Source organism: Lonchura striata, chromosome 27 (assembly GCF_050655825.1).
Source record: "Lonchura striata isolate lonStrDom1 chromosome 27, ASM5065582v1, whole genome shotgun sequence".
Classification (NCBI taxonomy): domain Eukaryota; kingdom Metazoa; phylum Chordata; class Aves; order Passeriformes; family Estrildidae; genus Lonchura; species Lonchura striata.
In genome coordinates, this window is record NC_140729.1 from 10,201,538 (window position 1) to 10,224,241 (window position 22,704).

At 63.0% G+C, this 22,704-nt stretch overlaps 3 protein-coding genes across 3 annotated transcripts; 1 reads left to right on the plus strand and 2 right to left on the minus strand.

Annotated features, from left to right (window-relative positions):
- Positions 1-171: 171 nt before the first annotated feature.
- On the plus strand, positions 172-6,292 carry DNAAF19 (dynein axonemal assembly factor 19). The gene is made up of 4 exons (XM_085562069.1): positions 172-363; positions 464-945; positions 1,837-1,969; positions 3,398-6,292. The coding sequence occupies exons 2-4, from the start codon at positions 785-787 to the stop codon at positions 3,845-3,847; spliced, it is 744 nt and encodes a 247-aa protein (XP_085418195.1). The 5' UTR covers positions 172-363; positions 464-784; the 3' UTR covers positions 3,848-6,292.
- A 138-nt stretch (positions 6,293-6,430) lies between these two features.
- Positions 6,431-11,895, minus strand: GFAP (glial fibrillary acidic protein). The gene is made up of 9 exons (XM_021539863.3): positions 11,292-11,895; positions 10,744-10,804; positions 10,266-10,361; positions 10,039-10,200; positions 9,676-9,801; positions 9,256-9,476; positions 9,021-9,064; positions 8,282-8,367; positions 6,431-7,950 (listed from the first exon to the last, which is right to left on the minus strand). The coding sequence occupies exons 1-9, from the start codon at positions 11,744-11,746 to the stop codon at positions 7,909-7,911; spliced, it is 1,293 nt and encodes a 430-aa protein (XP_021395538.3). The 5' UTR covers positions 11,747-11,895; the 3' UTR covers positions 6,431-7,908.
- Positions 11,896-12,793: 898 nt separating this feature from the next.
- FAM187A (family with sequence similarity 187 member A) lies at positions 12,794-18,931 on the minus strand. Its single transcript, XM_085562066.1, has one exon. The coding sequence runs from the start codon at positions 17,277-17,279 to the stop codon at positions 16,035-16,037; it is 1,245 nt and encodes a 414-aa protein (XP_085418192.1). The 5' UTR covers positions 17,280-18,931; the 3' UTR covers positions 12,794-16,034.
- Between the last annotated feature and the right edge of the window lie 3,773 nt (positions 18,932-22,704).

The window sequence follows — 22,704 nt, forward strand, 5'->3', positions numbered from 1 at the left end:
GCCGCCTGTCGCCACAGAGCGTTCCGCGCCCGCCGCCAGCGCCGCGCCCCTCCGAGGAGCGCCGGCTGAGTCCGGAGCGGGGTCGGGACCGGGTCGGGACCGGTTCCGGAGCGTCCAGAGGGCCGCGGGGCGAGCGGGGCCGCGCGGGGCGGCGGGGCCGGTCCTGTCAGGCGCGGCCGGGGCAGCCCCGGGGACCTTGCGTGGCCCCGGCGCTCTGGCGGCGGGAGCGGCGCTGTCGCGATAGAGAGCGGCCGTGGGCTGAGGTGTTCGTCACCCGCGGGGCTGTCGCGATAGAGAGCGGCCCTGGGCTGAGGTGTTCGTCACCCGCGGGGCTGTCGCGATAGAGCGCGGCCCTGGGCTGAGGTGTTCGTCACCCGCGGGGCTGTCGCGATAGAGCGCGGCCGTGGGCTGAGGTGTTCATCACCCGCGGGGCTGTCGCGATAGAGAGCGGCCCTGGGCTGAGGTGTTCGTCACCCGCGGGGCTGTCGCGATAGAGAGCGGCCCTGGGCTGAGGTGTTCGTCACCCGCGGCGCTGTCGCGACACAGCAAGGGGCCCCGGGGCCGGCGGTGTGTCAGGGCCTGGGGAGTTTCGGGCAGGGGAGCGCTTCCCAGTGGCCATCCCCGTGCGCGGCCTTGGGGCTCACAAGGCAGGACTGTCGCGATAGGATCGGGGCTGTCGGGCCAGTCCCGGCAGCGCTGTTGTGACAGAAGTGTGTCCTCGAAGCCACCGCAGGCAGGGCTGTCCCTGTCCGCACGTCCCGCAGGTGCCTGCCCGCTGCTCGGGATGGAGCCGGGGATGCAGCCCGGGATGGATCCGGCCGGAGCGTTCCCGGCGCTGGAGCGGGAGCTGCGGGCGGCGCTGGCGGAGGACGAGCGGCGGCAGCGGGAGGGCGAGGCCAAGCTGCGGGCGCTCCGCCAGGGCGTCCCCGACTACGACCAGTTCAGGTCCGGGGCTCGGGGAGCGGCCCGGGAGGGGCCGGGAGCTCGGCTGGGCGCTCCCCCCGGGTCTGAGCTCAGCTCTGAGGGTCCGAGGCTGCCCCGAGGGACCCGAGGGCAGCGGCCCCGGGGTGCCCGGAACAGCCCCGGGGCAGAGCCCATCCGGCCGTGGTTGAGACTTGGCCCAGAGCTCCTCAGGTGGCCCCGTGTGGGCTGAGATCTGTCCCTGCTCCGTGCCTGACCCCTGTGGTGGCCCAGCTGTAGCCAGCAGTGGAGTGGCACTGTCCTCTCCCCAGGACAATGTCACCTTTTCCCGTTCCCAGCCCAGCCCCACAGCCCCAGGCCGTGCTGGCAGAGCAGGAGCAGAGGATGACGTGTCCCCTGTGCCCTTCCCAGCCTGTCCCTGCTCCCTGGAGTGTCACTGCTGTGGCCGGGGCTTGTGAGCAGGCTGGGATGGCAGGGCGGCTCCACGGGGCAGTGTTAGGCACTCCCAGTGCCCCCCAAACTCCTGGGTTTCCCGTGGATCCCTCTGGGGGCTCCCTGTCCATCTCCATCCAGGATCCAAAGGTAGATCCAGGGCTTTGACCACACTTGGGAGGCATTCTGGGACCAGCTCAAATTCCATTCATGGATTCATGTCTGTCTCATTCCCCCCTGCCACCTGATCCCCGAGGAGCAGGAAAACACTTTCAAGTGGCTTCTCCCCAAATATTTTGATGGGATTCCCCAGGGATTTTAAGCTGGTTTATCCTTGTATTAGTGAGCGCCTGCTCCTCCAGCCTGTCCAGCCCCTCTGTGTGATCCACACAGCCCAAAGTCAGAAATTGGCTCAGGGGAGCAGCTTGAAGCCTCAAAGTGTTTTCCCTTGCCATGTGTCCCTCATGTCTCTGTTCCCTTTAGGGAGATTGTGCTGGCTTCTCACCTGAAGCCTCTGGAGAAGGAGGACAGGCTGGGACAGAGGAGGAATGTGCTGTGGAATCCCTGTGCAGCCCCAGCCCAGGCAGGACCTGCCCACGCTGTGGAGATCCCACAGGTGAGGGAGGGGCTGCTGGGGCCTCATCCACAGCTGGGAATGACTCAGGAATCATCTGTTAATTGGTGTTAATTGGAATGCAGGAGTTACTCAGGATTCACTCTGGGTGCGAGCCAACGCTCCAGCCCCTTGAATATCAGAATTTGGGTCAGCACGGGGTCAGGCTGGGCCTCTTCAGGGAGAGTCTGCTCCATCCCTGTGGGAATGGAGGCCTGGCTGCACAGCCTGGCCCCAGAGCTCCCAGTGCCCCCGTGCTGGGACAGGAACAGTCCGTGGGAGCTGTCCCTGGCTGGGAGCAGCTCCCAGCAGCTGCAGCCTGACCCAGGGCCAGGCCTGCACCAGGATCCTCCCTGGGACAGCCTCTGGCTGCAGAGGTTCCTGAGCACAGGGAATTGCCCATGGTTTAATGATCATGGAAAAGAACTGGCTTGGGTTAATCCTGCCCAAGCCTGATCAGCTCACTGGGTCCCTCAGCAGTGGGAAACAGGGACAGGACATTTTCTGTCCAAGCCATTTGTGATTGGAGTCACCTCCTGCCCCTGCTCTGTCCATGCTGGAGTGTCCTGGTCGCTGGATGTTTCCCATGATAAGGCAGTTTCATGGATTGCCTTATAAACAATCTCGAGGATTGTTTATGATGCTGGGTTTCATTGACCTGTGTTTATTGTAAGATCTTTTGCAACTCTCCTGAGTAGTTCTGTGTTTGCTTGGACTGAGCAGTGATCTCCCCAAGCAAATCCTGCTCCTGGTTCCATCAGCACCAGGCTCAGGTCTCCAGAGCTTCTCCACCTGTGCTCAGCCCCAGCTGGTGTCACTTTGCTTTGTTCCCTGGCTGTAGAAAAGCTGCACATTTCCCTCCTCCTCCAGCCTGTGTGTTGGTGACCCAGCAGGGCTGGGCTCAGCAGTTCATTGGAGCTGGTATAAAATGGGGTTTCCTCTACCTGGGAATGCCACTTGGAGCTCAGCTCTCAGCCTCTGCTCTGGCAGACACCCACCAAAGCCAGGTGGTACCAGAAAGGGCATCTGGACATTTTCTGTGGTTTGCATCTCCCACCTTTGCTCTGCCACCCCCTGGTTTTTCCTCTGTGTGCTCAGAGTGTTTCCTGCCCTGATCTCTCTGAGATCCCTTCCCAGGCAGTGCTGCTGGATCCAGGCTGGGCAGAGTCTGACTCTGGCTGGGGCCACTCCACAGCCATCTGTGCTCACCCTGGGTGTCACACCTCATCCACACGTCCCTTTTCCCCTGGAGTTCCCTGGTTTCTCGGGGTTAAAGGCACCTGGCGTTTCCTTGTTTTCCCCTTTTCCCCCTCAGCAGCTCCTTGTGCTGCCAAAGCCCCTAGTAAAAACATCTCAGCTGTCCATCAAAGGGCTCAAAGTCTTCAGGTGGGAACAAAACAAAAGGACCTGAGTGTCTCCTTTCTCCTCCAGGAGCTGGATCAGCTGCCTGGCACTGCTGCAGAATTTCACCGAGATTGGCGCAGATGCTTGAAAAGTGGGACAGAGAAATACCAGTTCTTGCTGGAGCTCGGAGGGGAGGCCTTGGGCAGGATCTTCCAGGCTGATGTGGGCTTTGGCCTCCTGGGGGAATTCCTGACAGTGCTGGCAGAGAACATCCATCCTGGAGACAGAGCTGCCGTCCTTCAGGTCCTGCAGAGCCTGGCGGGCACCAAGCGCTTCGGGCTGAACGTGGCTCTCCTGAGCCAGGCGGAGAAGGAGAGCAGCCAGGATTTGTTCAGGAAGCTGCAGAGCAGGGATTGCCAGGCTGCTGGCCAGCCCAGCTGCCTGGCCAGCTGTGAGGCAGGGAGGGAAGCCCGTCCCCTGGAAACTGAGGAGGAGAGGACAGTAGTGGAGCTGATGAAGTGTTACCAGGTCAGCTGAGGGAGCAGGAGCACCAGGATTGAGCAGAAACAGGGTAAAAAAGGCTCAGAAAAAACTCAAAGCTTGACTTTGGCACCCCCCAGGGCACAAGTTCTGCACAATAAAGTTTAGCTCCCAGGCTGTGGTGCTGTGATCTCTGAGCAGGGTGTCCTCACAGATGGGTGTAGCAGAGTCTCTTGGATGAGGAGAAAACCAAGGGAAAGAAAACAGGGTGGTAGTTTTGAAGGAGAAATCCTTAAAACTCTTAAAACAGCCTCTTCACATAGTACTTGTTGTCTGAAGAACAATAATTGTATTTCTCCTCTTGTGGTTACACTTCTGTTCTGCTTTTCTGGGTGATCTAGGGAAAGCATTATAACCTCCTTTCTCATGAGAATGGAAAGAGTCAAGGCACTTCTTGAAGCTTCTGGTCTGAGGTCTGCATATGAAAAGGTAACAGTGAAATGAGGAGAGGACTGTGGTGAAAGATCTCCATCTGTTTTTAGTGGTATCACACACCCACTAGTGATAAAACCCAGATAGTTCCCTTCCTCTTCCCCCCCTGTCCACGTTTACTGAGGGGTTTTAGGAGATATAATCAATGACAGTAACAATTTCAGGTCCATTTCCCCCCCTAACCCAGTGCAGCAAATGGCAGAGTCACCCCAGCAGACTGGAACCACCTACTCCCACCTGCCCTGGAGAAACCACCAGGCACCTGATGGCAGGTCCAGGTTCATCCCCGAGGCCTGCTGTGGGAATCCTGGGCTTTGTGGCACCACTTGAGGGGACGTGTGTCCCTGCACTCTGCTATGGTGCCATTCCTCCTGCCTTTGCACACCTGACGATAGCTGAGCACTGGAGGTTTCAACAAAAGAAGATCCCGGAGTTCCCCAAGATGAGATGGAGCATTTTGATGTCAGAACAGCCCCAGCACAACGGGCACAGCTCTGGTGGGAACAGGCACACTGCTTGAGTGGTGCCAAAGCTCAGGGTGAGGGTGGCAAGGCTGGGAGCAGCCTGCTGCATCCCACCCCTTGGGAAAGGCAAAATCCCTGGGCTTTGGTTGGAAGACTTGGAGAAATTCAGTGGAGCAGAGATTATGGGAATGGTGACAGAGGATGAGGCTGTGGGACCCACTGGAACCCTTTCCAGGTCAGCCAGTTCATGGTGTGACCTGAGCTGCTGAGAGCTGAGCTCAGGGGCCAGGTGTGGTCCATGGAAACACGAGCTTCATCGTCATAATCATCTTCATCCTCACCCACCTGGGCATGCAGACAGGGTCCACAGGGAGCAAACGTGGGCATCATCAGCATCATCATCATCGTTGCCCACATGGGCCGCTGCTGGCGGGCACTCAAGAGCCCATCCAGGCTGGAGCATCATCCCCACGGGGCACTTGGACACCCTGGGCCATTCTCCCGTTGGAAATTCCCCACGTGCTGGCCATCAGCAGTCAAACACTGCCAAGTCCCTGCTCTCCCTCCCCTCAGGGCAGGAGTGGGACAGCCAGGACTGATGTGGGAAAGTCCCTGTTTGGGCACAGCTCAGTAGGGACAGGCAGGATTTGGCAGTGCCAGGATTTGCTCCAGGTGGGATTTCACACTGCCAGGGTTTATTCCTGGCTCTGCCACTGGTTGGCAGTGGGGGTTAAAGCTCTATAAAATCCTTTTCAAAAGAAAACTTAGAGCTGGTGCAAGGTGTTTTGGCCAGACTCTAAGAGTTCTTGATCTGCACCAGTGATTTATTACAGCTGTTTTTCTAAGAGGCTGCTAAAAACATCCACCAAACTATTCTAAACGAATTAATTATTTGCCTTGTTTTCCATGTTGAGAAATGTGTGTACCAAACCCATCAGTGTCCCTTTTGAGCTCCTCAGCTGGAACAAATGCTTACCTTTTTTTTTTTTTTTTAACTCGTGAAGGAAAAAATATTTTTCAAACTGATCTGGTTTTCTCCAGAAATGGCTGCTAGGGTGTTTTTAAATGTTTTTAACTCCCCCCGACTCAGCGCAGTTGGGAGTCAATATTTGTGCCTGACAAAGTCATCTCAAACATCCCCCAAAGGTTGTGGCAGCTCTGCAGGGTTTCGGTGGACGCTTAATCCTCTGCATGGAGCAGGCTCATCTCCTTCTGAGGATGTGGCTTGAGGATTTCAGCAGAATTCCCTCTGTCCAGGAGGGCTCTGAGGGTCCCAGTGATGCTCTGGCCCTTGAGCCTTTAGATGATGTGCAGGATCTCCAATCCACCCAAAGCTGCAGCCAGTCCTGGCAGCCTCCCAGGGGCTGCAGCCTGGGACTGTGTGGGGCAGGAGCTGGGCTTGAGGGTGAAGAACCCCAGCAGATCCCTGATTCCCACTCTGGGAAGGAGATTTCTCCCACCCCACTGCTGGCTGTGGGTGCTATCCCTGCACCCCCTCCTGTCAGCTCAGTTCCTCGTGGCTGCTGGTCCTGGAGTGTATCCGTGCCCTGGGCTCAGCCCTGGGCCCCTTCTCCTGCAACATTAGGATTGGTTTGGGCTCCCAGAGGTCCCCACCACCCCCGATAATCCCAAAATCCCACAGCTCTGGCTGCAGAGAGGTGGGTGCAGGCACAACCATGGAAGCTCAGCGTGTTTGTTAGCTTTATTCTCATCCCGAGCTGCCGCAGCGTTAGTGCATTAATTGGGTGGCACGGGAGGCTGCTCGTGTGTCCCAGCCCCGCAGCGTCCCCCGCATCCCGCCCTGGGCACCGCCCAGCTCGCCCATCGCGCCTCCTGCCCTGGCTCAGCACGTCTGGGACCGGCTGCTTGCCTGGGGTCAGGGCAAAGCTCTCAGCCCCTGCCCGAGGGACAGAGGGGACACCCGCGGGCAGCCTGTGTTCATCCCAAGGGCCGGCAGGGCACGGGAAGTGCTGCTGGGTCTTGTTCCTACGTCAGGAGGCATCAGGCGGGTCCTGCTCGTGGTCAGGACGGGGCTGTGGGTGGGACCGGGCTGGGCAATGGCCCTGGGGGCGAGTGCTGCTCTGGGATTTCGTCCAAGCCCATCCTGAATGCCCATGGAGGGGTGGGCTCCGGCTCTGTGTGGGGCAGGGACTGTGGCTGGGGCAGCCCCAGAGCGCCTGGCTCCAGTGTGACCCCCAAGTGGCGAGACACCCCCGTCACTCCTTGGTTGCAGGTGGCACCTTGGGCTGTGAGGCCCTCACAGGTGCCCCGACACCTTCATCCTCCTCTGGACCCCTCTCCTCTCCATTTTCACCTGCATGAGATTCCCCTGCCATAGGGCTGTGGGTCACCCCTCACCATGAGCCCCTCAGGTCTGGTTTTTCCTGTGTTGGGGACATCCCGGTGGCAGTCACCCAGTGGGATCAGGACAGCCCCATGGCTCTGTGCTTGGAGAAGCCCTTGAGGCCACTGTGTAGCCCCACAACCAACTCCAGACACCCCAGCACCCTCAGGAACCCCTCCTGATGCCTGTTTTGTCACCCCTTGACACTATCCAAGAGCATCCTGCTTCTCCACTCTCCTCTTCCTCCTGCCCCTGCCTCTCCATCATCCTCTTTCTCCTCCCCTGGCTCTCCATCCTCCCCTTTCTCCTGTCCCCTGCCCCTGCCTCCCAGCTGAGCTCACCCAGTGCTTGGTGACAGGGAAATGTCCCTCTCCAGCCGTACCTCGCCCCTGCATCCCCCCACCCGAGGGTCTCCGGGCTGGGTGCACTGGGGAGATCCAGGGAGGCCTCCCAGACCGGAGAGTGGATGTAGGGAGATGCTCGTGGCACCATCCTGTTGTCTGACGGTGCAGGGAGATCGAAACAGGACAGACTCCCTTCCTGGGAGCCGGGATGAGGCAGGAAGGGTCCCCAGGCCCGCGGCACCCGGTGCTGGGGGTGTGAGCGCGGCCCCGCCCGGCGCCCGCGGTGCTGCCCGGTCCGCCCGGGGCTCTGCGGGCTGCCAGCCCCCAGCGGGGTGCCAGCGGAGCCCGGGCACGGGGCAGGCGGGGGAGGCGAGGGCTGCACGGGAGGGAGATGCTCCCCCAAGCGCCACCGGTCCCCCGTGCCCCGTGCCCGGGCGGGACCCGCGGAGCGGCGGCTGCTGCGGCTCCCCCGCCCTACGGCACCTCCTTGTGCTCCTGCTTGGACTCCTTCAGCACCTGGAGGCGGAGGCAGAGGGGCCGTCAGCCCGGGATCGCGTTCTGCCACCGGCCGGGCTCTGAACGAGCTTGGGGCCAGGGCCAGGGCCAGGGCCAGGGACAGGGCCAGGGCCAGGGACAGGGCCAGGGACAGGGCCAGGGACAGGACAGCTTTCTCTATGAGCTGCCAGCCTCAGCTCCACCATGACCCAGAGTCAGATCATGCCATACCCTCAAGGATCGCTGACTCCCTGCCTGGGCTGCCTCTGGGGCTCAGGGATGTTGGCCCCATGTGCAAGTTCCTTGGGGACACCCTGTGGGACGTGGGGTGGCACAAATGATGATTTCTCACCTCTCCATCTCGGGTCTCCACGGTTTTGACCACGATGCTCCTCTTCACGTGAGCTTCTGACACAGATTTGGTGTCCAGGCTGGTTTCTGGGGGACATGGGCAGGACAAGGCAGTGACACCCTGCCCCGGGTATGGCCCTTCCAGCCACACTCACGAGAAGAAGCCCAAAGAAAATTAATTGGGCTGGAAACCTCTGAACATGAGAGACAGCAGCCCTGGGGACACAATCAACCTCAGGGGCAGGGCTGGCTCAGGGACATGGTTGGCCTTGGGGATGTGGCAGGCTGCAGGATCTGATGTGTCCTGGGGACACAGTTGGGCTGTGGGGACACTGGGGACATTTCTCACCTTGGAGATGTTGTGGACCATGGGGACATGGGTGGCTTTGGGATGTGATTGAGCCTGGGGACAGGGTTGTCCTTGGGGCCACAGTTGTCACTGAGGAACACAGCTGGCCTTAGGGATGTAGTTGTCATTGAGGACACGATGATGTGATCAGTGCTGGGGACATCATCGGCCTTGGGGACATGTTCAGCCTTGGGGATATGGTCATGGCACCCTCCTCCCTCTACCCTGGGAGCACCAAGAGATTCCCTGGCATTCAGAGAAAAACTTCCTGATCCCTCTGAATAGGGCAGAGATGGCTAAGGTGGCTTCTCCTGCCACAGAGCCCCCAGAAGCCACCCCAGTTTGTGCCACCATCCCACTGCCCCTTCCCACGCGTGGGGCACAGCCTCACCTCGGATCTGCAGGTTGGAGAAGCTCTGCACAGGGATGGCGATCCTGCAGGGGCAATGGGAGCATTGGGAAGAGCACCAGGTCCTGCTGCCCCCCCGCTCCACCTGCCTGGGGCTCTGGCAGCAGGGCTGGAGGATGGTCCCCAACCCAGCTGGACACCCCAGAGGGACCATGAGGGCTTGGGCTTGGTTAGGGGCATGGCTGGGTTGGGGTGAGGGTCAGGATGGAGCTGTCACCTGCTCTCCTCGCCCTCCAGCAGCTTGCGGTATGTGGCAATCTCAATGTCGAGGGCCAGCTTGACGTTGAGCAGGTCCTGGTAGTCCTGCAGGTGCTGGGCCATCTCCTCCTTGAGGCTGTGGATGTCCTCCTCCAGCCGCCCCACCGTGTCCTGGTAGCCGGCCGTCTCCAAGGCATAGCGCTCCTCCAGCTCCCGCAGCTGCCTCTGCAGGGACTCATTCTGGGGGGCCACGGGGGCTGTGACTCCCTCCATGGCACCTTCTCCAGGAGCTGGGGGCTCTCCCCAGCGTCCATCTGTCTCCCACCCTTGGGGACCAGCCATTCCCCTGGCTGTGGGGGTGGTCCTAGCAGGGAACCCCTGGTGCTGGCAGCTCCCTGAGGCCGTGTCCCTGCTCTTGCACCCCACGGCTGTCACCTACCGAGCCCCGCAGAGCCTCCAGGTCGCAGGTGAGGTTCTGCAGCTGGCGCCGGTACTCGTTGGCCTCCTGCTTGGCCACCCTCAAGGCCTCGGCGTGCCGGGCGGCCGCGTCCGTCAGATCTGCGAACTGGGACAGGGGACGTGTGCCGTGGCATGGGACCCCAGGGCAGGGCTGTGTTCTGGTGGCACACGGCGTGGGAACACGACCCTGCTCTGCTCCACAGCAGGGACACGGCCCCAGGAGCAAGTGGGGACTGCAGAGACCCCAAACCCCGCATACCACCAACCCCGGCCCCGAGATGGTGACACCTTGGGAGGGGACAGCCAGGCCATCCATCTGTGGGGCAGCCAGCTCCCACTGCACCTTGGACTTATACCACTCCTCGGTCTCCTGGATGTTGCTGGCGGCCATGGCCTCGTACTGGCTGCGGATGTGGCGCAGGGCGGCAGTCAGGTCCGGCTTGCTCGCGTCCACCTCGACGTGCACCCGCTGCCGGGCCAGCTGCTCCTGCAGCTCCCGCAGCTCCTGTGGGGACAGGGGGGTCAGGGCAGCCCCTGAGCCCCAGACCCCCAGGCCCAGAGCGGGGTTACCTCCTCGTGGACCTTGTGGAGGAAGGTGATCTCATCCTGCAGGGTCCCCACACGCCTCTCCAGGTCCAGGCGAGCCAAGGCAGCGTTATCCACATCCTGTCATTGTGAGGGGACAGGAGGGACTGTCCCAGCTGGCCACCTGGGTCTCTATCCTGAGCTGCCTGGTCATGTCCATTCCCTCCCACTCCCACCCAGCCCCGCCTCTCTCTGCCCATCACAGCATTTCCCAGTCCCTCACTGCTTGCTCCTGCCATTCCTGCCCATCCATGTTCCATATCTGTCCATCCCTGCCCTTCCCATTCATCCCTGCTCCATTCCTGCTCCCTACCTGCTCATTGTAACACATACGAGTCCCTCAGTTCCTGCTCCTCCCCATCCCTTCCTGTCTCTGCTACATCCCTGTCCATCCCTGCCCATCCCTGTCCATCCCTGCCCATTCCCAGAGTAGGCCAAGCCAGGATCTGGCCCCTGCCCTTACCTGCCTGTAGGCAGCCAGGTTGCTCTCAGCCTCCAGCCTCAGGGTCACCTCATCCTGCAGCCTGTGCCAGAGCAGAGGCACAGTGACATGTCCAGCACCGTGGCTGGTCACTCTCAGCCCACAGACAGACCCCCCTGGCCCGACAGCCCTACAGCACCAGCACCCCTCCAAACCCAGGTCAGCTCTTGTGCCCACCCCACACACCCCCACACAAACCCCACACTGTTCCCAGGGGTCACCCATATCCCATCACAGTCCAGGTGCACACCAGTCCCTGGTCCCCGGGGCCACCTCGCTCCTGTCTCAGGGGCCACTCTGACCCCTGAGTACACCCTGGACTCCATTCTGGTCCCAGGGATCACCCTGGTCCTTGTCACCACCATGGTTCCCATCACCAGGAACATCCTGATCACCATCCTGGTGTCCATCCTGGTCCCCGCTGCCACTTTGGTTCCAGTGGCCGCCCTGGTCCTGGTGGTCACCCTGACACCCATCTCAAGTGGGCCACCCTGCTCCCCAGGGCTACCCCGAGCTGGACAGCGCCTTACTTCTGCTGGAGGCTGCCGAGGTCCTGGGCCAGGTTGTCCCTCTCCATCTCCAGCCGGGCCTTGGCTGTGGCCAAGCGCTCCACGCGGCGCCGCAGCTCCCGCAGCTCCTCCTGGCAGATGTCGGCCACGCGCGAGGGCTCCCGGCCCCGCTCCTGGCTCAGCTCCAGCCGCAGCGCCCGGTTCTGCTGCTCCAGCAGCCGCACCTTCTCGATGTAGCTGGCGAAGCGGTCGTTGAGCTCCATCATCTCCACCCTCTCGTTGGTGCGCGTCTCCCTGAACTCCGAGTTGAGCGCCGTGGCCAGCGAGAAGTCCATCCCGGGCGAGCCCAGGCGGGGCCCCGGGCGGGCTCCCAGCTGCGGGCTGCGGGGCGCCCGGAGCCGGCCCGGGGCTCTGCCGGGGAGCGCCCGGGACGCGGGCACGGAGGGGCCGTGCGAGGGCGGGCGCCGGCTCTCCATGCCGGGCGGCTGGGCGCGATGTGCCCGCGGAGGGTTTTTATGGAGCCCGGAGCCCTGTCCTGCCCGCTGCCCCCGGCCGGGAGCCAGCGGCCGGCACGGCGCCAGGCTGTGGCGCCCGGCGGGGTGGCTGTGCCCTGGCACCCGGTCCGGGCACCGCGGCACAGCCCCTGCCCACCGCTGCCCCCGCTCCGGGCACTGCAGGGCTCGGGGAACGCGCCACGGTGGGGACAGAGCGGGGTGGGAGCTGGTGCCAGGCTGGCTGCGATCCGTGGGGCACTGGGGGTGCTGCTAATGAAGACCAGGTGTTAATTAGGTGGCTGGAGCCTCCTAAATCCCTCCCATCCCAAGGGTCTGTGGAAGCAGTGGCTGGTGGCCCTGGAGCCGCAGTCCCCGTCCCGAGTGGCCCCGGGTCCCCGTGGGAAGGCGCTGGTCCCGCACAGCTGAGTGTGCGTGGCCGTGTCACTGCCAGTGCGCTGGTCTGGGGGCTTTGTCCCTGGGGGCGCAGGGCAGGGGCTGCCAGGGGCTTTCCGCAGCGGCTGAAAGGGGCTTTGTGCGGAGCCGGAGCCGGGCACAGCCGGGAGGAGCCTTTGTGCCAGGGCACGGCGCTGCCGGGAAGCGCGGGGGGCTGATCCAGGCGGGCACGGCGCCAGCGCCAGCCCCGTCCCTCCCTGGCACAGAGGAATGGGCACAAACTGGGGCACGGAGGGGTCCTGGGCACGGCCCAGGGAGGGGATGGGGGCGTTCTGGGGACATGGGGACAGGAGCGACACGTGGTGGCACCAGGGTGGGTGCCCCGAGAGGCAGCCAGGGTGAAGACAGGAGTGTCCCTGGGACTCTGCTGCAGGGACAGGGACAGGGACAGGGACAGGGACAGGGACTGGGGGACAGGGACAGGGACAGGGACAGGGACAGGGACAGGGACTGGGGGACAGGGACAGGGACAGGGACAGGGACAGGGACAGGGACAGGGACAGGGACAGGGACCGGCCCCGCCGCTGGCAGTAGATGGCAGCCGATGGCCGGGAAAGGCTCTTGCCTGCCGGGGGAACACTCGGCTGGACCACGGCCACCATCACTGGGCCACCAACAGTGGCCATCGGGGAGAGCTGTGGCAACGGCTGCGTCCCTGTGGGTGCAGCCCTGGGAGAGCCAGAGCCAGCAGGGACCATACTGGTGAGACTGGTGGGACTGGCACAGCTCCCACATCCTTCTTTAACCCCCAGAAGCTCCCTGCCTCCAGCCAGCCCCGTGTTCTCCCGGCTGTCCTGTGCTGGTGTCAGCAGGGATTGTGCCCACAGGAATTCCAGGTTTGGAGCTCCTACACATCCCCCAGTGACTCTCGTGTCACCGCCACAACAGCGGCATCCCTGGAGACACGTGCTGTGTGGCAGCTCTGGTGACAGGACACCTCCCTCCCGGTGCACAGCTGGGTGCAGGGGGACAGAGCGGGGGCTGCGGAGCTTTGGGGTCCTGTGTGGGCACCCGCTGCTCCCCAGGGATTGATTCTCTCCCAGCTCCCACGCAGCGCGATCAAAGCACGGGAAGCGGCCACTGCCGGCAGCGGCGGGAGGCAGAGCTGGGCTCCCCCTCCTCCTCCTCCTCCTCCTCCTCTTCCCTGACCCCCCTAAGGAGACAAAGGAACTGGCAGCGGGCTGGCAGTTTTAATTGGAAGCTTCCAGGCTGTAGGAGACAGAGGCGAGATCAGCAGCTGCCGGGCAGGGAAGGAGCCGGGAGGAGCCGGGAGGAGCCGGGAGGAGCCGGGAGGAGCCGGTGACCCCGGCCCCGTGGGACAGCAGCGCCCGGGGCTGCCCCGGCCCCGCTCTGCCCCTCCCGGTCACACCGAGGGCGGCTGCGAGGAGCTGCTGCAGGGAACCAGATGTGACAGTGCCAGATGTGCCTTGGCACGGCAGGAAAGGGGATCACAGGGTGGTGGGAGCACCGGACCCTGCGTTGGGTGCTTGGGGGTCTCTGTCCCGGGGTGGGGCTGTCGCACGGGTGGCAGTGATGGGGCAGAGCAGAAATACAGAACAAAACCTTTCCCATCACTACACAGTGTCAGGTCCCAGGAGGGCAGGCGGCTCCCCCACCCCTCACCTGCACTCTGGGACACTGGGCAGGGTGCCCAGACCTCCCCCAGCTCAGAAGAGGGTGCGGAGGCCCCCACAGGACCCTGGGATGATGGAGATGGGGGGAAGCCACAACGGAGCCCAACCCCAGAGCAAGAGCCTTTTTCAGGCCAGCTCAGCTGGGAGCTGCTCCTGAATCCTGGCTCCCCGTGTCCTGTGGGAGCTGTGGGAGGCAAAAGGGCTGCAGAATAACTGGGGAAGCCGTGGGTGTCAGGTTGTGTTTTGGGGAGTCTGTGGGAGCCTGAAGGGGGTTCAGGCTCACGGGGGGCTCTGAGGGGGAACTGCCTGGGGGTGGCACAGGGAGGCAGTGGGAAGCAGAGCCCAGAGAGAGTCTCTGAGACCTCTCCCAGCCTGGAGATCTCTCTCCCCCACTGCATCCTCCCGCTGAACCAACCCTCCCCCCAAGGAGTGCATGAGCACCCCAGACCATTGGACCTGGAGCTGTGTCCTCCAGCAGCTCTGTGGGAATGGGGAGACACAACAGCAACCCCAAAACACAGCCTGAAACTGTTCTGTGCCCGCACCAGTGCCGAGAGCACCCTGGGGACACGGGGTGGGGAGGTCTCAGGAGCCTCCTGGCTCCTGGCTGGCAGCAGAGGTGGCCTCGAGCTGCCCGGGGCCCGCAGAGCTGCCCGGGGCTGCTCGGCCTCGGGGTGCCCGGCTGCCCTGCCCAGGTGCTGATCCGGCCCCTGCCCGTTCTCCCCCAGCCCACGACACCAGAGCAGCTCCTGGACATGTTGGCCAAAGGCAATAAAAACCGAGCACAGCGTCCCACCAAGGCCAACGCCTCCTCCTCCCGCTCCCACGCCATCTTCCAGGTGAGGGCTGCCGGCTCTGGGGCAGGAAACACACCTGCACACCTGGGCCAGCACCAACGTCCCCGGGCTGTCCCCTCGGCCCGAGCTGGCAGTGCTGCTCCCCAGGGGCTCTGTTCATGTGCTCTCTGCTGTCTGGGTGCAAAGCTGCCAGTGGATTTCAGCTCCAGCCAGGCCCTTGCCCGAATTCTCAGGGCTGTCAGGGCTGCTTGGGCAGACGCAGGCTCTGGCTGTCACTTCAGCCTGGCCCCTGGCTGCTCTCGGGGGAGCAGCCCAGGTGTCTGCAGGATTTTCCAGCCAGCTCCCAGCTGGGCTCGTTGGTGGGTCCTGGATTCCTGCCTGCACGAATCCCTGAGCTGTGCTGGAAATGTGCCCTTCCTGCTGCCAGCTCTGCCTCCCAACAAGCAAACCACGGGCTGCAGAGATACAGGAGCAGTCCTCAGCTTCCAGCACCTCTGGCCCTGCAGGGGTTGCTCCTGGGGGGGATAGGGGAGATTACAGGGCAGTGGGGGAAGCATGTGGGGTTCTAGTGGGACATTTTTAGGGATTCAGAGGGGAAGGCATGGAGAAATGCTGCCTGATGAGTCTTGGTGGCTGTGCTCCCCTGGCCTGCACCAGCCCTGGCTTGGCACCCACAGCCCTGGCTGGTGCCTCCCTGGCACCAGGCTCTGTCTGGGGCTGAGTTTGGTGGCAAAGTCCCGAGGGAGAGTCAGGCCTGGAGCTGCCTCTGTGTGTGAGCCCCTCCTGGCTCATGCTGGGGCTTTGGGTGGGTTTGTTGCCCGTTAAGGACCCAACCAGCTGTGCCCTGCTTCATCCCTGAATGTGGGAGACACAGATTGTTTTCCATAGCTCCATCCCTTCCTGCCTCCCTCCCTGACTTTGCTTCTCATGTCCTCACCAGGTGTTTGGTTCGCTATCATCTACACTGTTCAAGTGCCAGAGCATCGCTGGGACCCACAGTGCCCTCCCAGACAACAGCAGTTCCCTTGGGATTGCTGAAATCCTCAAGTCACATCCTCAAACAAAGGAGATGAGCCTGGAGGGCACATCCTGCTCCCTGCTGAAACCCTGCAGAGATGCCACCGCCTTTGAGGGATGTGTAAGATAACTCTGTCAGGCACAAATACTGACTCCCAGCTCTGTGCTGAATTGGATGAGTTAAAAACACCTCAAAAGCAGAGGCGGTTCTGAAGAAAATTGCCAGAATAATTTGGGGAAAAAAAATTATTTTCCCTTCAAAAGGTCAAAACCAAACATTGAAACCAAAATATATGAAAATGGTCCTCACATTGGAAATTTCCTGCATGAGGGCGACCCAAGGTGTCCGAGTGTCCTGTGGGGGAGCTGCTATGACTTGGCCACTTTCCTGAACACCTGAGAGCTCCAGCGGGACAGGTGGATGAGGAAGAAGATGCCGATGATGATGGCAAAGCTGATGCCCACGGCCCTCATGACGAAGACTGACTCGGGGTCGGTGGGGCTGCGCTGGCGCCGGGGCTGGAAGGTGACACTGAGCTGGAAGCCGGCCACCAGCTCGCCCTCCCGCCAGCAGAAGTAGGTGGCTTTGTCCCTCCTGCACAGCCGCTGGAGGTGCAGGTGGTTCCCGTGGTCGATGAAGAGCCTCATGTGCTTCCGGACCCCCAGCAGGTAGTGGGAGCGGTAGAGGCGCACGGAGCCCTTGTCCCAGGCCACGGCGTGCTCCGGCCGCGCTCCCGGGCACGTGAGGACCAGGTCGCTTTTGGGGGGCTGGCTGTGGTACTGCATGGGGACGCGGGGCAGCTCGGGCTTCTCGCCCAGCTTGTAAATGATGTTGGAGATGGACTGCACGCCCTCCTCGGGGACTCGCTTCTCCGGGCAAGGGGCCAGGCAGCTCCGGACGGCCACCTCGGGGCTCCGGAGGCGGATGAGGCGCTGGAAGCGCGCGGGCACGGCCCGGGAGCCGCAGGAGGTGACGTTGGGCAGCGCTGTGCGGTACCGGGGCTTCAGCCGGGCGCTCTGCACGTAGCAGAGCCCGATGCGCCGCTGCTCGCCCCGCACCCCGCAGCGGTCACAGCCGCTCCAGTCCCAGAAGGTGGTGAAGAGGGTGAACTCCTTCCCTGCGTAGTCCTCTTGGACGTGCTGGTCGTTATCCAGAAAAGCCACAGTGATCTGCCCAGTGGGCTGCACGTCCACGTCGTAGCCGTAGAAGAAAAGCCCTTCCTTGGTGCCACATAGGTAATGGCCCGAGTCCCTGAGCTGGGCTCGGAACACGATCAGACTGAACAAGCGGATGCTGAAGCGCTTCAGGAGGTCGCTGCCCGCGCGGACGTGGCTGGAGTCCACAATCACGGTGCCGTTGAAGTCTGTCAGCACCGTGGTTTCGTGGCTGTGCAGGTTCTTCTGGAAGTACCAGACAACAGAGGAGGCCTCCTCGGGCTTGCACTTGCAGGGCAGCTCGAAGGTCATGTCCGCCAAGTAGGCGACGTTCTCGAATATCAGGAAGGCGGGACACGCCGTCTTCTTGAACACATCCCCTTTCTTCTCAATGGCAAAGGCCTGGAGAACATCCACCAGGGAGAGGAGTATGGTGGCTCCCAGCAGCTTCATCCCCATCACTCCAGGTGCTCTCTGGCCCAGCAGAACTCACAGCCCAGCCAGGGATCTGCTGCGAGCATTCTGCCCTGAAGCAGCCCCGCCTCTGTCACCATCTCTGGAGCCGCCTGTCCCCAGCAGCTCTGCAGCGTTGTCACCTGTGTGCCTGGCAACAACGGAGCTGGGCTGGATCTGTGGAACCCCCAACATCTCATCATGGTTTGAGCTGGATGGGAATTTAGGAAGGATCTCTAGGGCAGATTGACACCTTTTTGGCTGTGCCATTGGGAGGGTATTGGCTTTTGGGGCAGAGTGCTTTAATGACTGGGGCCTGTTAGGGAGGGCAAGAGACCCTTCGACCATGTACTGGCCAATGTGATGAGAGGGGCTTTAAATGGAAAGGCCTGGGAGTGTGTTCCAAAGGGGCAATGTTTGTGCCATTGCTTCCTCCTGGGAGGAGACCAGGCCGGCCCACGGAGCCTGATGTCCTTGGCTTGAGCTGAGAATCACAGGGCAAACACCATCAGCGCTGTGTGTGGCTGTGGTGAAACCTCTCACACCCCACACGGTTTCTTGTTTCCTCTCTGAAGTGCCTGGACACAAAGAGTCACAGCATGGGGAATAAACAAGAACTAGACATGTGAATGTGCAGAGGCAGGGCCATGATCCCACTGCAATGACAGTGACACAGTGACAGCTCACCTGACTGTTGTCATGGATGTTGTCATGGATGGCCATGGCCATGTGTCCCCCCACAGCCCTCACCTACGCTCTGGGACACTCGGCAGAGAGCCCAGGCCACCCACAGGATGATGGAGAAGGGGGATGGAGCCCAAGGCCAGAGCAAGAGCTTTTTCCAGGCTCCCCACACGAGAGGGGGGCAGGAGAGAACAGTCACGTGTTAGCCCTTGGATTTGGGACAGAACAATTTATTAAAAACACAGTAACTTATTTCCTAAACCCACCCATAACCTGCAGACAGACGTACAGGACTGAGCCAACAGAGGGGGCACAAACGCGGGTTCGCAGCTGGAACCACGGCCAGAAGGGCACCACGGGCCAGGAGGGGATGCTCGGGGGGCTGCAGGAAAGGCGGGGCAGAGCGGAGCTGGAGGCGTTTGGAGCTTGGACGCTGCGAGAGGCGCTGGGGGGTGGAGGCGGGAGGGCTGCCCGGGGCTCTGGCTGCTGCTGCTGCTGCTCAGCGCTTGGGGGAAGCAGCTCTGGAGCCGGCCCGGGCAGGGGGCTGGGGCTCCGGGCAGCCGCTGGAGGCGGGGTGCCAGGGCTTTGGCAGGGCTGGCGGCTGGCACAGCGCGGCCCCGGGGGCTCAGGGCAGCTCTGCGCTGCCCGCGGAGCCTCGGCCGCCTTCCCGCGGCACTGCCGGCGCTTCTTCCGCGCTCGGGAGCCGCGGGAATTTCCTGATTGCGAATCGCTGCTCCACTCGAGCCTCCTCTTAACCGGCCCGAGAGACATCGGCCCGGGGCTGGAGGACGGAGAGAGCTCCTGGGAGCATTCCGGGTCGGTGCTGGGCACAGGGGGATCTGGCATGGTGACAGCAGCCTCGGCTAAAAGAGCAGAGAAGAAACAGAGTCACCTCCCTGTCTGCAGGTCGGGATCGCTCCCATCCCCCGTGCCCCCAGCCCGGGGCAGTTCTGCCCTCCGAGCCCCGGAGCAGCCCCCGTGCCCCCAGCCCGGGGCAGTTCTGCCCTCCGAGCCCCGGAGCAGCCCCCGTGCCCCCAGCCCGGGGTAGCTCTGCCCTCCGAGCCCCGGAGCAGCCCTTTGCCAGCGGCTGCTGCACCAAAGCGCGTCCAGCCCGAGGAGAAGAGGCGGCACAGGAGCCGCAGCCTGCGCCCCGGGCAATGCCCGCGTGGCCCGGCAAACGGCCCCTGCAGAGCCGCAGCTCCGCTGCCAGCATCGCGCCCGGGCACGGAGGGTGAGGAGGCAGAGCTCAGGCCTGCTCAGAGCCGGCTGCCGGCTGAGGCTCCATCCCGGCTGGCTCGGGCAAGGGAGCCGGGGAGGAATAACGGAGACGGGAGAAAGGCGGCTCAGAGCTGCTGCTTTGGGCTCCTGGGCCGGGGACATCCCTCCCGGGGGCCTGCCTCGCACACACGAGCTGAGCTCCCCCCGGAGCCCAGGGCTGCTCCCGGCTCCTGCCCGAGGTGCTGCCGAGCTCGGATCGCTCTGCACAGCGAGGCCGGAGCCACGCCGGGCACGACCCGCTTGGGGACACGTGGGGACACGCCCGTTCCTCTGCCCCGTGCCCACCGCGGCCCCGAGCTGTGTCCCATCGAGACACAGAAGAGGGGACAATCCCCACTGTCCCCATCCCAGACCCTCACCGGTACAGCTCAGCTGCATTCCTGGGGCTGGGGCAGCCTCGCTGGGCTCTGCGGGGCTACAGGGAGGTGCAGCTTCCTCCAGGCCTGTGGACTCCTCCAGGCCTGTGGACTCCTCCAGCCCTGTGGACTCTTCCAATCCTATGAACTCCTCCAGGCCTGTGGACTCCTCCAGCCCTGTGGAAATCTCCAGCCCTGTGGACTCCTCCAATCCTGTGGACTCCTCCAGCCCTGTGGACTCCTCCAGCCCTGTGGAAATCTCCAGCCCTGTGGACTCCTCCAGCCCTGTGGACTCCTCCAGCCCTCTGGACTCCTCCAGCCCTGTGAACTCTTCCAATCCTATTAACTCCTCCAGCCCTGTGGACTCCTCCAGCCCTGTGGAAATCTCCAGCCCTGTGGACTCCTCCAGCCCTGTGGACTCCTTCAATCCTATGAACTCCTCCAGCCCTGTGGAAACCTCCAGCCCTGTGGACTCCTCCAGTCCTGTGGACTCCTCCAGCCCTGTGGAAACCTCCAGCCCTGTGGACTCCTCCAATCCTGTGGACTCCTCCAGCTCTGTGGACTCCTCCAGCTCTGTGGACTCCTCCAGCTCTGTGGACTCCTCCAGTTCTGTGGACTCCTCCAGCCCTGTGGACTCCTCCAGCTCTGTGGACTCCTCCAGCCCTGTGAACTCCTCCAGCTCTGTGGACTCCTCCAGTCCTGTGGACTCCTCCAGGAGCTTCACTTCCTTTGTCTTTGCAGTAATTTCATCAGGGCAGAGGCTGTGGGTAGAGTTTTGGGGTTAGACAGTCAAACTTGGAACATGGGACATTCCCAAGCTGTAAATCTCTTCCTGGAGAGCCTGAGCTGTGAGGTGTGTGTGCACCTGTGGGTGACAAGGGGCCCAGGACAGGCCAGCACCCCCAGGCACAGCCCTGGTCCCACATCCATCCAGACCATCGACAACCCAGTCTGCCCAGGCTGAGAAGAGGCAGCGTGACGTGGGGAGGACAGAAACACACTCACTTTTCTTCCTGGTCCTGCAGGTCCTGCAGAAAGGGACTTGGTGTCCTCGCCTGGCACTGCAGATTGGGCAGGGAGGCTGCTCTGGAGGTGCAGGGAGACATCCCGGTGCCCTGCAGCAATTGGGATGAGGCAGTGGTTGAAACACGATGGGGCAGCACAGACCCATCTCCAGGGCTGGAGCAGGGCTGGTCCTCAGCCCCCTCCAGACTCCAGGGCCCCCGGGTGGCCGCAGGGGACACGATCTGTGCCCAGAGAGGGACACGACCTGTGCTGCCATGGGCGGCACCTGGGCTGGGCAGCTTCAGCAGCTTTAGCAGCAGAGCACGCTGACGCTGCTGAAGCTCCATCGGCAGCCCCTGGCCGCAGCGGCACCCCCGGGCTGGGAGATTCCCACGGGATACGGGAGGCACCCACCAGTGCAGGCAGCACGCCCGCTCCAGCCCCGGCCGGCAGCCCCCGGGCCGCGGCAGCCCCGGCGGCGCTCAGCGGCGGCGGGGCGCGCCGGGCGCGGCTGGCGAAGCGCAGCGTGCTGTAGGTGTCGCGGCCGGCGGGCGCCGCGGCGCTCACGGCCGCGATCACGGCGGTGCGGCAGCTGCCGCCCAGCGAGTCCTTCAGCAGCAGCGTCAGTTTGCTGTCCCGGAACGGCACATGGTTCTGCCCGCCCTGCCGAGACACCGAGCTCAGCTCCGGGCGCTGCGGGCACCCTCCGGAGCTGCCCAGAGAGTCCGGCCGGGCCCGGGACTCACCTTGGCTCCCGCCAGAGCACGGATGACGCTTTTGAGGGCCAGCAGCGAGCGGTTGATGCTGGTGCCCTCCCACAGCCCCTCTCCGCGGCCCGTGCTGTCCCAGGCTCGCTCCGAGCCCGCCAGGTCGATGAAGCTCAGCTTGGCCACGCGTGGGCCCCCGGCGGGGCCGCCAGTGGGGTCACGAAGCTTCACCTGGATCTGTGAGGACAGAGGGGGCTGACACTGGCTCCACACAGGTGCTCTGGGGAGCAGGGCTCTGTGCTTTCAGGGCAAGAGCCAGGGAATGGTGTGGTGAGACGAGGCAGGAGGAGAGGAACATGGCATGTTGGCACGGTGAGCCAAACACCTGGTGATGACATGAGGAACAGAGCCAGGAAGGGATCTGGCAGGGAGGGACAGCTATGGGAGCAATCAGCATCTCCCACACTTGATGACAGAGAGGGGTATGGCTGGGCAGATCCTCAGAGGGACTGGAAAATCCTGCAGACACCTGGGCTGCTCCCCCGAGAGCAGCCAGGGGCCAGGCTGAAGTGACAGCCAGAGCCTGCATCTGCCCAGGTAGCCCTGACAGCCCTGAGAATTCGGGCAAGGGCCTGGCTGGAGCTGAAATCCACTGGCAGCTTTGCACCCAGACAGCAGAGAGCACATGAACAGAGCCCCTGGGGAGCAGCACTGCCAGCTCGGGCCGAGGGGACAGCCCGGGGACGTTGGTGCTGGCCCAGGTGTGCAGGTGTGTTTCCTGCCCCAGAGCCGGCAGCCCTCACCTGGAAGATGGCGTGGGAGCGGGAGGAGGAGGCGTTGGCCTTGGTGGGACGCTGTGCTCGGTTTTTATTGCCTTTGGCCAACATGTCCAGGAGCTGCTCTGGTGTCGTGGGCTGGGGGAGAACGGGCAGGGGCCGGATCAGCACCTGGGCAGGGCAGCCGGGCACCCCGAGGCCGAGCAGCCCCGGGCAGCTCTGCGGGCCCCGGGCAGCTCGAGGCCACCTCTGCTGCCAGCCAGGAGCCTGGAGGCTCCTGAGACCTCCCCACCCCGTGTCCCCAGGGCTCCCAGCCTCTCTCAGCACTGGTGCAGATGAGTTTGTCCCAGCCCTTGTCCCTTTCTTGTGCCCAGACCTGGTGGAAGGAGAGACCCTGTACCACGGCTCCTTTCCCAGGTTTCTCCCAGACATTCAGCGGGCCCTGGGGCTCCAGCAGGTCGTAGACACGTTCTTTGTACACCTGGAGCAGGAAAACGAGGTCAGGCCGAGGTTTTACTCTCTGGGAGTGAGCTGGGAGAAGAGCTGGGTGCCCCTGACCCCACCTCTGGGACCTCATTCCACTGGGAGCAGCTGATGGGGCTCAGAAGGCAGGGCCAGCTCCCAG